The 16,280-nt window shown below is 38.4% G+C and overlaps 1 protein-coding gene across 4 annotated transcripts in view; it reads right to left on the reverse strand.

The window, feature by feature from the left end:
- Positions 1 to 16,280, reverse strand: part of GAB1 (GRB2 associated binding protein 1) — a 100,907-nt gene that overhangs the window by 11,931 nt on the left and 72,696 nt on the right. For 3 of the 4 annotated variants that reach the window (XM_027698878.1, XM_027698879.1, XM_027698877.1), the window contains exons 4-6: positions 11,161 to 11,765; positions 9,189 to 9,274; positions 8,686 to 8,989 (exon numbers count right to left, since the gene is read on the reverse strand). In XM_027698878.1, coding sequence (XP_027554679.1) covers positions 8,686 to 8,989; positions 9,189 to 9,274; positions 11,161 to 11,765 — 995 coding nt within the window. Of the gene's footprint in view, positions 1 to 8,685; positions 8,990 to 9,188; positions 9,275 to 11,160; positions 11,766 to 15,659; positions 15,741 to 16,280 lie in introns of all 4 variants that reach the window. The other variant, XM_027698876.1, reaches the window with a different exon arrangement.

Genomic DNA, 16,280 nt, shown 5'->3' on the forward strand with positions numbered 1-16,280 from the left:
ATTTACCTCATCTCATGTTCAGGCACTCACAAAAAACAACACTTTTAACTTACACACCTATTCTGGGAAAGATAAATCCAGGGTTTTAAAAAAATAAAAGGTTTTATTTATGTAATTTTATTTTTTTTAACTGAAAAGGAAATAAATTATGTTGCAACACCACTGGATGCAAACCTACAAGGGGAGAAGAAAAAACCCTAAATAAATTATGTCAAGTGAAACCAACCAAACAAGAAGTGAAAATTAGATGTTTTCACTGTTCAGTCAAGTCACCACCTGTGAAATGCAAAATGCTACAGCCAGGAGAGAGAGAAGCTCAGCTTCTGCACGTTCTATCGGACGAACAGTGCACAAGGGCACTCTGAGCTGAAAAATCACTAATGAAGTCTATTTTTCTAACAAATGGCTGCTTGTACAAACTGCCAGGCAGAACAGGCGATGGCGGCTCCAGCATTAGAACGCACTCAGACGCATGAATTCTGCTCCTGGCATTTCAGTGCATGTCAATGCTGCCTTTGTCTGAGAAGTCATCAGGAGAAGAGTCCATTTCACATGTTTGATTTGGTTTCAAATAACGGTTTCAACTGAAAAACCTTTTGGGTTTTGCATTGGCTAATGTATTCTCTTGTTGTTTTCCATAAAACACTTGGAATATAGTGTTGAGGGGAAAAAACGGGTCCCACTGCAGCGAATTCCTGCATCGATGTAGGTGGGTCCCAACGTTTTTGTGGACATAACACTGAAGAGCCTCATTTGTTTCCAGGCTATTGCCTCGAAGCAGCAGTACTGAACATGACTTCTGTTCAGGACACTTCTTTCCTGACTGGCTGCTCGCTCCATGGCTTGCTGGTGAGGGATTTTACATCAGGAAATTGCAAACATCCTCACAGAAGAGGCCAACTCTCTATTTAAATATCAGCTATTTAGGACTTAAAATTTTAAGGGAAATATATTAATGTGACATAAAATTTAAGAAATGTGTGATCTGTTAATGCTGTTTCCTGGCCAACGGGAGTAATCCTCATGAGACAAGGAGATCAGACATAGGAATGTTAGAGCAGTGCTCTACTTGGAATAGCAGGGGGAGAGCAAAAGGAAAAATCAGCTACATAAGTGCCCTGCATCCACAAAAGTACTTTCAGAGAGAAATAACAGCAGTTTCTTGTTTCCATTAAAAAATACACATCTTTCCCCCTTTTCTTTGTTACTAGAGGAAACCAAAATTTGCACTGAGTTCAAAGAATTCCCGTACTCAGAATCACTGTAGATTTTTCCTTGGAAAACAAGGCTGAAACTCACTGTCTTACTCCCACAGGATTTATTACTTGGTTTTCAATTCTGCAGAATAAACTCCCGCTTTCCTTCTCTTCCTCTTCCTCAACCCAGTGAACTCTGATTCCCAAGTACATGGTCTTCAGCACAGAGCTCTACAAATATCCTGAATTTGCTTTTTTATCTCTGTTTTTATAAGACTATTTCCTGCCAAGGTACTTCTAATTAGAAACATGTATTTAGTTATACAACATTCAAATGGATTTCCATAGTAATATCCACCGTCAATCATGTGCTTTGTTCTGGTCAGTGACATGACATGAATGGTGATAACTCCAGTCTCTGTAGGACAGCAAAACCAAACTGAAATCAACTTATTCTTCCATATTATGAAATACAAAAAGCAGTCACCTAAAGAGAGGCTCTCCAGTTTTCTTAGACATCTTTACCTTCTCATAATAACTTTTCTCAGAGAACTGGTACTTTGAATGCTACAGAAATTAAGAATGAATTGAGGAAAAAAAAAATCTGATTATGAAGAAATCCAACTGCATGTGACAGCTAAGGTTCGCTGGTATTCCTAAAATATTTGCCGAATGCCATGAAACTATTCAGAGAATACCAAAGCTATTAATCATCAAAATACTATTTGACTGCTCTAATTTGTGAGTAACTCTACATGTCTGCATTTTAAAAGCCCCCAAAGCATGATGAACTAAAAGCATTCAATAACAAAGTACAGTGTTCTGGAGTGTTTATTGATTAGCAGTTCGAAGCTGCACTAAGATTCATTAAGTGCAAGGGACTTCAAAAACAAAACACGAAAAAAGTAACAGAATTTAATTTGTTCACTGGAAAAGTAAACCCTAACATTAGGCCTATAAAAAAGCCAAGGGAATAGCATGACAATATGTGCATCAAAAACTATGTTTTCCTAAAAGAAGGTAATAAGCACACAAGGAAGAAAAGAAAAATCCTACGGAGGGGAAAAAAAATAGGGTGTTATTATCCTTGTTCATTTGTTCCTGCTCTCCCTGGTATCTTTGGAGTTAAGAACTACCATCTCTACCGGTAGTATCAGAGCAAGTATTGCAGTTTGTCTTTAGAAAACTCGTGTGTTTGATTTTCTTAAAGCCATTGTGTCCAGCAAAGCGGAGCTTCCTTTGCAGCTGCGATGCAGCCATCCAAACGAAATCTTTACTGAAATTATTTGTTGTTTCAGAGTTTTGTAAGACAAATCACAGCTGCAAGTTAAGGGCTGGAGTATCGCAGCAAGGAGTTATGTAAACTTCATTTCAAGCTATTAAGTAAAAACTAGACTTGTAGAAATAGTTTGTACAGGCACGGAGGAAGTTTAATTTTCAGCTAAATGGGAGCCTTTGGAGTTTGTGGGGGATCAAAGAAGAAAAAAAAATTCAACAAATTTGTATTCAACTTGCTTTAGGAATTCTGACAAAGCACCAAAACATCCCCCCAAAACAGAATTTTTTAGAATTCCTGAACAGAATGAACAGGAGTTTCCAAGAGAGAAAAGAAGGATTAAATGCCTGGATTTCTTAAAAGCAAAATGAACACTACTTCTGTTCAAAAAAGTCATCCCAGAAATTACAGTTTCTTTTTTAACAGATCTTTAGTTCAGTTTTTGCTGCTGATTAAAATCACCATTCACATTTTTTTCAATGCCTACTTGTCCTAAAGCCTGAGAACATAAGTGAACCTTTATTAAAGAACATGCAAGACAATTATGATAGCATAGAACACTGCAGTGTTGCCAGCTTCTAGTTATTATTATTATTATTTTAAAAGAATTGTCAGCTCCCGTATTCACAAATGCTTTAATTGTTTCTCTCAAGTTTTATTTCAGGCCGGTGGGATGCTCCTCCTGTATCAGGACATGTAACATGTTCACACTGTCCAACTTAAATATTTACATGTTTGAGTGTCTAACAAGGAAATTGTTCATTAGGCTATTTATAACTGCCTCCATGATTAATGAGGATTCTTAATTTCCTTAACAACTACATACTTTACTTGGGATTTTTACAGCACCATTACTACACTACAACAATGGGTGATTATGCTGGTTATCCAGGAGCATCATACCGGGTCCTTTGGGGACCAGAATGTGGCAGGTGCTTCCTGCCACGGGAAAGCTCTGTACACAAATACCTTTTCAAAGTGGGTCTATACTCCTGCATCAAGAAAACTGGAATTTTCTATTAAGTTAATCCATTTGGGAGATGCTCATGAGGAGTCATGGCCAAGATACAGCCACATTTTTAGAAGCAATGCACATATTTGTGGTTTAACCACAGAAATTATGTCTTTTAACATCTTAAACGAGAAAAAACTATGAGAAAAACAACCAGATAAAATTTTTAACATTTTTAAAAACAATCAAAATTCCCAACTCCATGAGAATTTTCTTCCTCTCCTTTGGTTTCTTTTGTTTGTTTGTTTTCTTGTTTTCAAGCTGCAACTGGGTATTTTCTTGGCATGAAAAGAAATGTATGCATCACTCACTAAATCCAAGTCTAAATCCAAGTTTACCACATGCTGGGCTGAAAATTGCCAGGGCCAAGCAGCAGCCTCTTTTAAAGGCAATCATATGGACTTAAGTTGTAGGAAGCATCTCAGATTAAATTTTTGTTGAAATATAAGCGTGAGAATGCACTACACTGGTTATTGGTTATTTCAGCAAAAAAATCTCTTCAATCCTACCCAAAACCCATGTTGTAAACTGGGATTCCCAAATTTTGCACTGCCTCTGTCAGCAATCTGATCCTGAGGGTATCGTTCTATCTCAGCTCCCCATGACTCTGAACTAGGACCTGTGCTAAATGGAACTCTCTCATAAGGTGTTTTTAAGTACTATGGATCAAAAAACATGACTAAAGTTACATTTATATTCATTCATGCATTACATTCCAATATTATATTCAAATGAATGAGATTAAATTTTTAACTTTCATTCCATCATGGTTATGAATTGTTAATTCAGCCATATGCCCATGGTTCATACATTTCTTTGCAGAACCTTAAAAAACCCACTTTGGTAGAAGTGGTCTCAGAAAAAAGAATTTACCAAGTTAATGTAAGCTGGGCATCAAACTGAGACTTTGAAGAAGTAAATTCCACCATCCCCAATTCCATAGCTGACTTAACAGTTTGATTCAGATACTGAAAAACTATATTTTATCAGTCAAGATGACAAGCACAGATTTCAACTTTATGGATGAGATGATGCCACATAGCTATAAGGACTCCTTCTGTAAGGATCCTAAACAGTCATATTTTTTAAAAAAAATTGATTTTGTAGATGTTTGGTCCTAAAGTCTTGGTTTAAGATGACATACTCCATCCCCCTAGTCCTGGAAAAAAACCCTGGGGCAGGAGGGGGTCACTAGCATGCCCAGAGGCTCACAGACACCCCCATCTCAAACGCTGCGTCACTCAAAGGCTTCCTGCTGACCTATAAAAAAAGAATTCACACCTTTCTCCTTTCATTTTTGACCAGGCACCTTTTCCTTAAAATAGGTTGAACAGAAGAGAATCTGGTGCTCTTTGTTGTCTTGGTTGCCCACTGTGTTTGGGCACCTTTAATTCCACTGCTCCTCCTTGGATAAATAGTGTTTTGAGGAAGGAACATGTCACTGTCACAACAAATGTCACAATTGCTCTGTGGCAGAACCCTTCACAGTCTTTGAGCAATTCAGTGAGTAAGATTCAACTGCATGGATGGATGCAATATTTCTTCTGCTCGAAGCCTTTTGCTAGCAAACACGCTTCCAAATTAGCATCATGACTACATGCAACTGTGGCAAGCTAAAGCGGCTAAAAAGCAGAAATACAAAAATCAATACAAACAATGGTTCTATGTAACTAAAGAAATAGCACCCTGAAAAAAAATTAAATTAAAAAAGAGATTGTTTTTTTTTTATCATTCAATTACAGGTGAATGCAGAAAAGCACCTGCCAAATACTCTCCATTTTGTTCCAAGCAGTAAATCACTTACCTTTTGGTATGCTTCTCTAAAGAAAAAGTAAAGTGCTTTGATTCAAGTTATTGGAGCAGGGAGCCAACACCATGTTTTGAACATGGTTCAAAACTGCAGTTTTATTTTTCAGAAAGTACTGGAAGCTCCCTGTATTTACAGAAGCAGCTGTGAGCTAGAAAATGAAACTATGTGAACCTGTAGTGTAATCTCAAGGTTCTCTCTCTATTTTTTTTGTTATTATTTTTAATCCATTTTCTGAAGCAAAGCTCTTCTAAAATCCAGTGGGAAAAGACACAGGGTATGTCATAGCTCACCATGGCTCCTGGCCCTGGCTATTCCTCCAGCTGGGAAGACCAAAGGGCCTAATCCTCTCAGGGCTGGGCTGCACAAGTACCCTCCTCAAAAGAATGTGCATGTACTTTAGTAAATTTTAGACCTATTACCTACATTTAGTTTACCTATGTTAATGATTTTTCATAAATCAGTCCCCAGTCAGTCACTACTTCTACATAACTGTAGAAATTTGGAGAATACTAATGATTTGATAAATTACCCTGAATGTCAGCTGCTGTATGAGAGCTGTGAAGACATTACACACTACAGTCACTACTGCCGATGGACAGACTGCCAGGTTGTTGCTGCCTGACACATTATTCTTCAAAGACAGCAGAACCAGAAGAAAGTGAGTATCTGTTTCATGTCAGGTGTACAGAACAGAACAGCAAAGGGGAGAGCAGGCTATATGCCAGAGAAGGGGCCCTGCCATCACCAAGCCCTCCACTTTCTACTCTTGTCAAACTATACTGCCTGTAAGCTGTAAGTCCTTAAACCAAAGGAAAGCAGAGGAGATGCTAAATACATACATCTGACAACAAAAAGCAGTATATTCTTTCTCTATCTGCTAGTTTCACTGCATTATTTCTTTGTCAAATGCATTTTTAGCACTGAACAAACTTCCCTGGCCCACACCAACATGACTGAGCTAAAGCTAATGCTCATCTGAAAGGCGACGGTGATATTTCTTGTAGCTACTAAAGAGCAATTATTACTTGGAGGCAGCGCAAACACTATTTTTGCAGCAATCTGTAACCAATAAAAAAAGATACAGCACCTTCTTCCAAGAGAACAGGAGATGTGCCCTCACAATACCTTACCCCAACACACCTGATCTCTGTGGTAACGCCACCTCTTAGAGAAGCACCAGTGGTCTTCAACAGAAATTCTTGAACCAATGGCATATTAAAAAACTCCAACATTTAATGGAGCAATACCCAGAAGGTAAATATTTTATGTTCCATTTCCTCCCTTTCTGTGTCTGCCAAAGATTTATTGAACCTACTGGCCAACTCAATACTTTCTTTGCACTCATTTGTAGCAGAAGAGCATTGCAGTACATTTACATAAGCAGAAACAACCTCACAGTAGAAGCTGCTGCAAGAACTTGAAAGCTGAAAAAGCAACACAGAAGTATATAAAGCACACATTTGTTTTAGTTAGGTAAAGGTCCACTTAAATAAGAGTTTTATCCTACTTTAATTCAAAAGAAACCACAGTTTTATTTTCCCAAAGGTATATCTGGAAGGAGTTATTTGCGTGGAGAATTCAACTACTAAAATGGGAATACGTTACCATTCTGATGTGTCATATCTGCTCTTCACAACAATGGAAAACTCACAGTAATGCACTTGATAAAATTTGAGTGAGGCTGTGTGTATGTGTGTTACTAAGATAAAACCCTCAGTGATAAATCAGAATCATTACCACTCTTGGTAGCTCAAGATCTTCATGAATTTTTTTGCAGCCCCTAAGCATTTACTATACAATATTTACTTTCAGGGACAGTTTTACTTTAAAATCATTTTATCTTGTAAATTATATTAAATAATCCTATTATTTTACAGTGGTAACAGCTTCTAAAAGTCTACAGGCAAAAATTTCAGCTAGTCACTCTACACTTTTTAAGAGGTATGTTAGCACATCTAAAAATCTTTTCCCTAATGTTAGCTAGTTCTTTCTAGCTGTAAAGCATCTGAGGATGGGAGCAAAGCAGGAGCCTCACATGCCACTTTCAGAATGTGAACCACTAATTCAGTTTCAAAAAGAGAGATGCAAGAGCAACGATGTTGCACCAGCAGACATCTGTGTGGCAGCTTTGCACTGCCAACAGCAATTTAAACACAGAAGTTTACTACTTTCGAAGGTCAAACATTTTATCAGTAAAATACACAAACTGGCCAGTCAGGGAAAATATTTTAAATCAGTTCAGTGCTTATTTTGAGAATATTTTCCATTATCAGCTTTCATCAATCTGTTACTGTCCAGTATTTCTTAAGAACTAAGCAAAACTACTGTCTGGTAAAACAGAAACAATTAGACACAAGCATAGAGCCAAGGTCTTGAAAAAGGTCATGCCTCGCTTTCTGAAGATGGACAGGCAGAATGAGACATTCCATTTCACACTGAGCTCATCTATATGATCATGATACTATCTACTTCCCTTAATTACAGGCTGTTTTCACCTAGTGGGAAAAATACTAATTTAAAGATTTAGTTAGTGAATATTTTAGACCATCTGAATATTTGCCATCAAGCTTTCCTACAATGAAGTCAGGCATTCTCAATGTAAATACTAATTTTTTCATAAGATTAAAAATAGGACTTACTCATATGCAAAATAGCACAGAGACTTGACCTAATGTTCTTTAGTTGCCACTTCTACAAGAAAGTTAGTTATCTTGTCTGAAAAACTGCATAGTAGGGGAAACAAGTTCCTTAAGCATTTGTCTGTATTTCTGACAAGATGGCTGATAAAAAATTTCAGCTGAACTGGAAAATCCAAGCTATTTATTAGTGATTCTCTATACAAGTATCTCTTATAGACACATTGAAACCCTATCTTCTTTGTTGCTTAAGAACATCAGTCACTCAAATAATCCTTATTTAAAGGAGAAGTAAACACAGTGTGCACCAGATTTACAAGATTAATCTTTTAGGATAGATTTGGAAGGGCCTTCCAAAGTGAAAATGTGTACTGCTCCTGTACCAAGCACTGTTATGGCTATAAATCTGTATTTTATCCAATGCCTTGTGTGCTCTCTCTTCATCATGAGTGTCTCCTATGTATGAGGACTAAAACTCACACCTCTAAATGTCAGCAATTCTGTGTCATTTTTTTCTTTAGTAATTGCAGGGCTATAATATAAGCCTATGTTTGTATTTGGCACTGTTATTGGGATGTTTTAATGTTGTTAAAAATAATCCTACGATCCCTTCATGTTACAATTATCTCATAGGATAAAAATTATTTTTAAAATAATTTCTAAAAATACAGTAATTTTCCACTAACTGGAAGCTGGGAGAGCTATGTTATTTTCTTAGATGACAAAAATTAGCTTCTATTGGACATTTTCCTCACCTTTTCTGTCTGGTTTGAGGTTCCGATCCACTGGTGGTGGCTCACATTCTGCAGCAGGTACCGACCGTCTGGGAGGGGTCTTTGGACTGGACCTGAAACCCATGTGAGCAGGAGGAGGGACTTGCATTCCAAATAATGAAAAATCAAACGTGCCTGGTATCATTGGTACATAGTTTGTTTCCTGGATGGGTTCAGTGAAGCTGCTGGAATGCTGTCGTGGAGGAGAGTTGGGATTCATTGGGACATAATTTTCATCTAGTTCTTCACTTGAAACACTTCCCACTGTCAACATGCTTCTGTTTTTCTAGAATTAACATATATTTCCTTTAACAAAATAAGTTATGCAATCAGCTGTGAATCATATGAGTTTTTTAACCTAATCTACTCAGATTAATATTGAAACTGAAAAATCACAAACACCGTACAACTTGCTTTTTTACACAGGAACCAAGAGCATTCAAGCACTGTCACTGTCGCCTCACATCAGATCAAGTCATACTTACAAAGTGGTTATGGAAGCCCTCCAATGAATTAGATCTGTCATTCGGAAACGTTCGTGGAATATCATAACAGTCTTGAGAACTAATTTCTAAAGAAACGAGAAGAGAAAGTGGCTATTTATCATCCTTGTTCCTGTCACTTGGCACCAGGCATCCAGAGTCTGTTGTTATTTACTGTCTGCTTCTGAGAGCATACAAACACGCCTCCTGAAGCTGTGGCCCATAGATTTTATCTGTACTTGGGAGGACTGTGTTCACAAACAACCTTAGCACCCATCAGTCACAACGCAAAGCTCTTACGGTGGCAGTTTTCCACGGTGAGAAAAGAAAAAGGAATTTTTGCTTTTAAAGAAGCAGCAAAGTCTTTCTTTCAAACAAACACCTGTATGAACTTAGTGTAAGAGTCAGAATCTGGGCCCTCATGAAAAAGCTATTCTAAAATAAACAAATAGCAGATGTAGTTCAGGGTCTGGAGAAAGGTTTCCTGACTGATACCCTTCCCTTGGAAAGTGCTGATTCAACAGGATTCCATCTGTTGCAGAAACAGGTGAATCCCTTCTCTCAGCTCCCCAGTGTGGTCTCCAGGGGCTTTCAACTGGAAAAAACTGCTGCAGAAGCAGAGATCTCTCCATTTTCAGAGTTGTAGCTCCTGGCAGTCCCCACTAAGAAGGTCTTGATCTTCATCTTTGGTTCTTTGGTGGAGAGGGGTGTTTGTGGGACACCTGGCTCCCAGGTGCTGCTCATCCATGCAGGTGGCAGACTGCCTTATCCTGCAGCAGGCATGCCCCTTCTCCTGATGCCAATACAGAAACTGGGAAAACTCTGGGTTTTAGCCCCACCTTGCCCTGTAAAAAACCTCTGAAGTTCTTTTTGAGATTTCCATCTCAGAGGAAAAATAAACACTCTGCTATTGAGCACCAAATTAAAACAGTATTTTCAGAAAGGCTACTTTTCTTGAGACAGAGAATCTCAGCTTTAGCGTAGGAATATTCACCTACAAACTTAGGAAAATGAGAGAAGGTAAGCGGAGCAAACAAGGGTCTTTCAGGGTGTTACTTTGTAATTTTAAAGCGCTATCAACCACCAATATTTATTACTCTCAGCCTACAAAATGAATGACAAACAGGACAATACTATCTGAGCACCTGTATGTCACATCCATTCTGTATATTGCCCCCTCTAAAAGCCCTGTTCCCATCCCCTCATTTCAGCCTCTCATCACATACCTAGCACAACTCAAACAATTCTTTAAAAAGACCTGTAACACTAGCATCCACCATAACCAGCTTAGAATTTCACTCTAAAAATAACACTGTAATACCCACCTGCTTCAGGAACCTAAAAAATTATGAAAGACAGCACAAAAGCAGTTAACAAGACAATACACATGGTAGCACATCTGGAGTACCAACATTTAGGTGGCCACAAGGAACAACTTTAATTTTACTTAAAAACTGCACTAAGCATATCAATCACAAGTAGTGAAATAAAGGTCGGTGGCAATGATCACCAAATCGGGGTGGATCTCAAAGCTATGGGTATACACCAAATCCCACTGACCTTCATGAAACTCTTTCAGCTTCTGCAGATTGGACCACAATTTACTAACTTTGGTCGTTCTGAAAGACTGATAATGGCAGTATTGAATTCAGTTATATGAGCTTATTAGGCATCAGAAAAAAAAAAAAGATTAGTTCTTCATTGCTGTTTTCTAAAGATGAGTAACACCACAAATATGTCTGGGTCTTCAAATATTTTTAGCCAAGACCAAATTCCACAGTGCAATGTCCATCCCTTACTGATGTTCCCTTTAATAACCTCTTTTTCCTCTTTCTTACGTACTTTGACCACAGACCGCCTTGGGAAGGGCTACACGCTTGTTTCTAAGGGCTAGAAACGCCCCTCACATCATTCCTATCCCATCACTCCTCCCAAGACCACACCATCTAACACAAAAGCTCTGCAGAGTACTGACCTTTCCGAAAGACATTCAAATCTACAGTTGAAATGGTATTACTGCGGGAGGGCGGCACTCCTGCTGTGGGGATGCAGTAACTACTATCCGTGTCGGAAGCAGTGCGACTAATGCTACATGTTTCCACAGGAGACCGATCTGCAGCGTGGTGAGGTTTTGGTGGCCGAGGCGGAGGAATATCTGGAATAGTCTCCAGTTTTGAAGTCTGAGACAATGTTCCCTCTGGAAAAGTTCGTGGAATCTGATAAGTACCTCCAGGCGTGGGGGGAATGTCATAGCTAATGGAGACGTGTCTCATCTGTGCGTCCAACGAAGACGTTGCCGACGGCGCGTTGAAAACGTGTTGCTCTCCTTCCGCGTCAGTCCCAGACGGAGACGCTGCCTTGGGTAAAACATCCTGGGAGTAACTCCTGGGCAGGTTATAGAGGCTGCTGTCTGCCAGCGTCAGTCCGGTCCGAGAAGGAGGGGAGTCATAGACCCCTTGCTGCGGAAAGAAGCCGTTCACAGCGTGCTTGCTCGCTGAGGGAGCGGGGTTTTTGTGGGAGGGCAAGTTATCATTGCAGTCTGTTTCAGAAGAGCTGGATTTTGCCGAGTCAGCGTGAGATCTATATGTGAGATTGTAAGATTAAAATGTTGGTGAACAATACAAAGAAAAAACAAACATTACAAACGATAGACACGACGTTTGGAATGTAAACAACTAAAAAGTCTGTCAGTGTCTTCCAAGTTTTTGTTTTTATTTTTTAAAAATGAGATGCAGGAACTCAATTATCAAACAAATAGTAGTGTTTAAGGATCCTAAGTGACTACATATGTACAAATCCATGCATGTGAAACACATAATACAACTGTGGAGCTTTACAAACAACTCCACAACAGGTTGATGTTTCATAAAGCAAGTGATTTCCACGGTGCCAATTTGGAGCAGTTTTTTTGGCAGCTGGGGGATTTTTTAATTTGGTTTGGGTGCTGGGGGGATTTTTTTTATTGTTATTTTTTTAACCCATGCTGGCAACTAGCAGCACTTTAATGGCACAGTTAAAGGCAAAAATAAGACACTCCATTCTTGGGTTTACAGTACTTGCTAGTTCTAATCAGTATGAAAAAGATGTTAAGAGGAAAAAACATGACTGCTTGTAATGCTCTTAAATGCATGCCTGATGTTGTACTGACCACATAAAACTCATATGAAATATGTAAAGGAAAGAGAAGTAGGAAATAAGAACATAAATAGGAGGAAAACAGTATGCTCTTTGAGGGGGAAAAAAATCCATAGGTTGCATGTGCAACAGAGTACTTTTGTCTTGAATGCAAATTAAGGCAGTGGTAGATAAAGCTCCACAGCTGTTTACCTTTGATTTCTTGGGAAATTCTTTTATGAGAATAGCACTCACTAGTAGTGGTACTAACCAGTACTAATGCTTACTAAGTTTACCAAGTTTACCAGTAAACTTACATGGAAAGTAACCACGTTGCAATGATTTTATTTTCTTTGTAAACCTCCCCAGTTACTGTGCTCCAAGCAGAGAAATTCTGTTATTACTGGTCTTGATTCTGTATTGGACTCCTTGCTTAAATGAAGGTCAAGATAGTGGCAAAATACCGGTGGAGTTAAGGCAGTCCATACGCTTTTTGATCAATCATACCATGATATTTCCCATTTTCATTAGCACAATACCATACATTGTGTTAATTTATACATACATATGTAAATATTTCATCATGCATATGTTTCAGTGAACACCTGCTACTCTTACTAAGCTCGATTAAGCAACTGGACCACACAGTTCTGAAACTTTTGAGGAATAAAATACATGAACTACCACAAGAAGCTTTTTCCCCCTTATTTAAGAGGCTTGCTACCTCAGAGGGATCACAACCAATATTTATTATACAAATTTCATTCGTAAGTAAGTTTGCACAAAACTTTCTTTCTCAAGGGACAGCTGCATTTATCTCCCAGGGTTCTGGCAACCTGAGGAAAAAGGAATCCAGTTTAGCTATTCAATTAAGTTTCCTCTGCAGTCATCAGAGAAATGGAGACTGTGTGAAACACAATCTGTTCTTCTTAGATATCCACGTAAAGACGAGGAATCCCTCACAAAGTGCCTCTCTGACAGCTATCAAGGGAACCAACATGGTTAGCTTGGAATGGACATCTGCAGTCAAGAAAAATGTCATTCACCCAACCAACAGAACTTTTTGTTCTGTTCAATAGCAGAGATATAATCTTCCATCAGGACGAGCAGCTTATGGGATTTCTCTCACTGCAATTATATCACCTTCTCCTGTTAGCTTATTCTTAGGGGTTTTGGTTTTTTTTTTTTTCATTAGAGAAATGCTCTGGTTATTATTATAAACATAGTTTTCAGTTCTGTCTTACTGGCCAGAACTGGTTTCTAGGTAACTCGGAACATTGATCAGCATTAGTTGAGTAGACTCCCTCCCAAAAATAAGAGAATTTTCTCATTATTTATCCTTGGCACAACCAGGGAAGCAAAACTTCCTGTATTCCCTCCAGTGCTGACTACAAAAAATATATCTCTTGTCTCTTAACGGTTTACTCCCTTTGCCTCAGAGCTTCAAAAATTCACGAATGAACCACTGGAGGTTTAAAACATTTGCAAAAAATAGAGCCCATGGGACTGAAGGAACTAGACGAGGTTACAGACCGCATAATAAATTGTCAACAGTGTGACCAGTAACACTGAGTTCAGCCCCTGCTGCAGCCCTTCCTCTTTACTCAAAGAATTGATTCAGGAGTTCCTCGCTTTCTAGATGTACTCTTCCAGTTCCATGATATTCATTCAGACTGAAATCCCAGCAAAAGTCAAATGTTTTTCACATAAGCAAGTGTGGCGAGAATTGAGATCTCTGTTTTTTATGCCATAAAAATAAAGCGGGCAGTCTAGAGAAGCTGGACACTGACACTCAATTGCAGAACCAAAATTATTAGTTCCAGTTCACTAGGATATACTTTAAAATGAAAAAAATTCTAAAACTACAGAAATAAAACATCAACACTACATTTATCTTACAAAAACACATAGGACTATATAACCAGAGCTCAAAATGCAACAAACAAACAGCACATGTACAATGTCAGTGCTTAAGGATTACCCATCACATGCAAGCAACAAATGCTTTTTTAAATATAGGAGTTTTTCTGGGTCTAAGTGGATGGTGCTTCTTCTTGACCACAAGCACTTATAAAAACAGAAGACTTTCAAAAACCATGACACATGAGACAGCCAGGTCTGTAATTTGCTGATGGCACAACTTACATTTCTCATTATAAGAGGGCATTTCTGATTTACTTCACAATTTTTAAAGTAATCTTTTGGAATCAACTTCTCAGTCTACTGAAATAGTTTTCAAAATATGAATGGGTTGTAACCAACCTGATTTTGCAAGACTAAAAGTTTGAACACAGTTTGAAACAAAGAAAGCAGTTTAAGTCCAAACAAAGTCAGGGAATTCAGCCTCTGAATTTTAACTAGTTTTCAAAAATCAGCATTAACCACTGATCATGATAAGAACAGCATGTACAATTCTGAAAATGCACAGTGCATAGTTGACAGGAACAAACTTAACTCGTGGGGGTTTTTTTTGTTTGTTTGTTTGTTTTTGACAGGATGCCCGATGACTTCTCTACTTCGGGAATTTTAATTTTTACCAAGCACTTTAGTACAGCTCAATTAAAAAAAAAACACCAATTGCCTTAAATATTCCATTAACAACTGGTTATTAAGATAGGCATTATTTTTTTATATCTCAGTTTAAAACAATGGCAAGACTGGATATAACATAATGATAACTCCTCACTTTACAAGCAGAGGATGGATATGACATGAATTCAGTATTATCACAAGTGGGTATCATGTATCTCCAAAGTATGCTCAGTGGCCAAACTATCCCTTACCCAGTATTAGGATTGGACATCTCTTTCCACATATCAAGAAAAGAAAACTGTACAGCCTGCTGGACTACCAGGACTAGGCATCAAGTTGCACAGAGAAGAGGTGCAAGGGGAATCCAGTGAAAAGCATCCACATACTAAAAACTACATGTTGACAGAGACCCAGCAAAAAATGTTTAAGAAGCGTTTTAGTCTGAGGGGCAATCATCCCATTTTTGAAAATGCTGTATTCGGGCTGGCTTGACCACTCATCCTTTCCAGCTGATTCTTTTCCCATCTGCAGGAATCAATATGACTGATTAAACAGAACATTACGAACGAAATGGCAGCAAAACTGCTCTTGTGTGCAAGTAATCTGGGACAAATGAGCAAGCACAGAAAAAAAATGTGGTAGATATATAAATAAATAATAACCCAGCTTTCTTTCCAGAAAATTCAAGCCAAAGTTACAAGGTTCTTCTGTTAAAACTCACAGAACACCATGCAAGACGCATCTCAAACAAACAATATTTTCAGGCAAGTTAATGGCTCTGTCATTAATTTCTCACACGCGTGCCAAGAATGGCTACTGTTCACTCACTGCAGTGGAATCTTTTTACTTTCAAAGTCTTCTAACAGCAGGTATTCCTGCCCTTCTTCTGAGAGAAAGGGTGACCCTTGGCTGGTTCATAAACATAGGAAAGACGAGGAAGACAGCGTTTAGTATTTCAGTATACCCCTCGAATGAGCCAGAACAATAAGTGGGTTGGAAACGGTCTTTGGCTGCATTTTCCTTTCTAAGATCCAAATGCGAACCTTAAAATCTCACTAAATGTTACAGTCAAACAATGCTCTTTCTCAAGTCAAGAGTGATCAGAGCATAAAACTATTTTAGACAAAATACAGCGTGATTGTTACAGCTGCAACTGCTGCATCCAAGATGTTCTCACAACAGTATGTGGTGCACTGTATGACATTGTAATGAAGCATTTCAAAACTATTTACTAGTTCTGAAACACCACAATTCTCAAAAAATTCCAAAGAGGCAGCTTGGATACTTCCTCTATATTTCACAGTTACCCATCTTGCCCAGAAAAGAACCTCAAAGCCTTGAAATAAAATTCAGTGGTTCCCAGATTACCTATAAAGTAAAATGCAGAATTAGAATAGAAAACGTTCCCTCTGCATATTGGCAACTTTTAAGTCTAAAGGGAAAACATCA

This window comes from Neopelma chrysocephalum, unplaced genomic scaffold (genome assembly GCF_003984885.1).
Source record: "Neopelma chrysocephalum unplaced genomic scaffold, ASM398488v2 Primary Assembly neopelma1_133, whole genome shotgun sequence".
In the NCBI taxonomy this organism is placed as follows: Eukaryota; Metazoa; Chordata; class Aves; order Passeriformes; family Pipridae; genus Neopelma; species Neopelma chrysocephalum.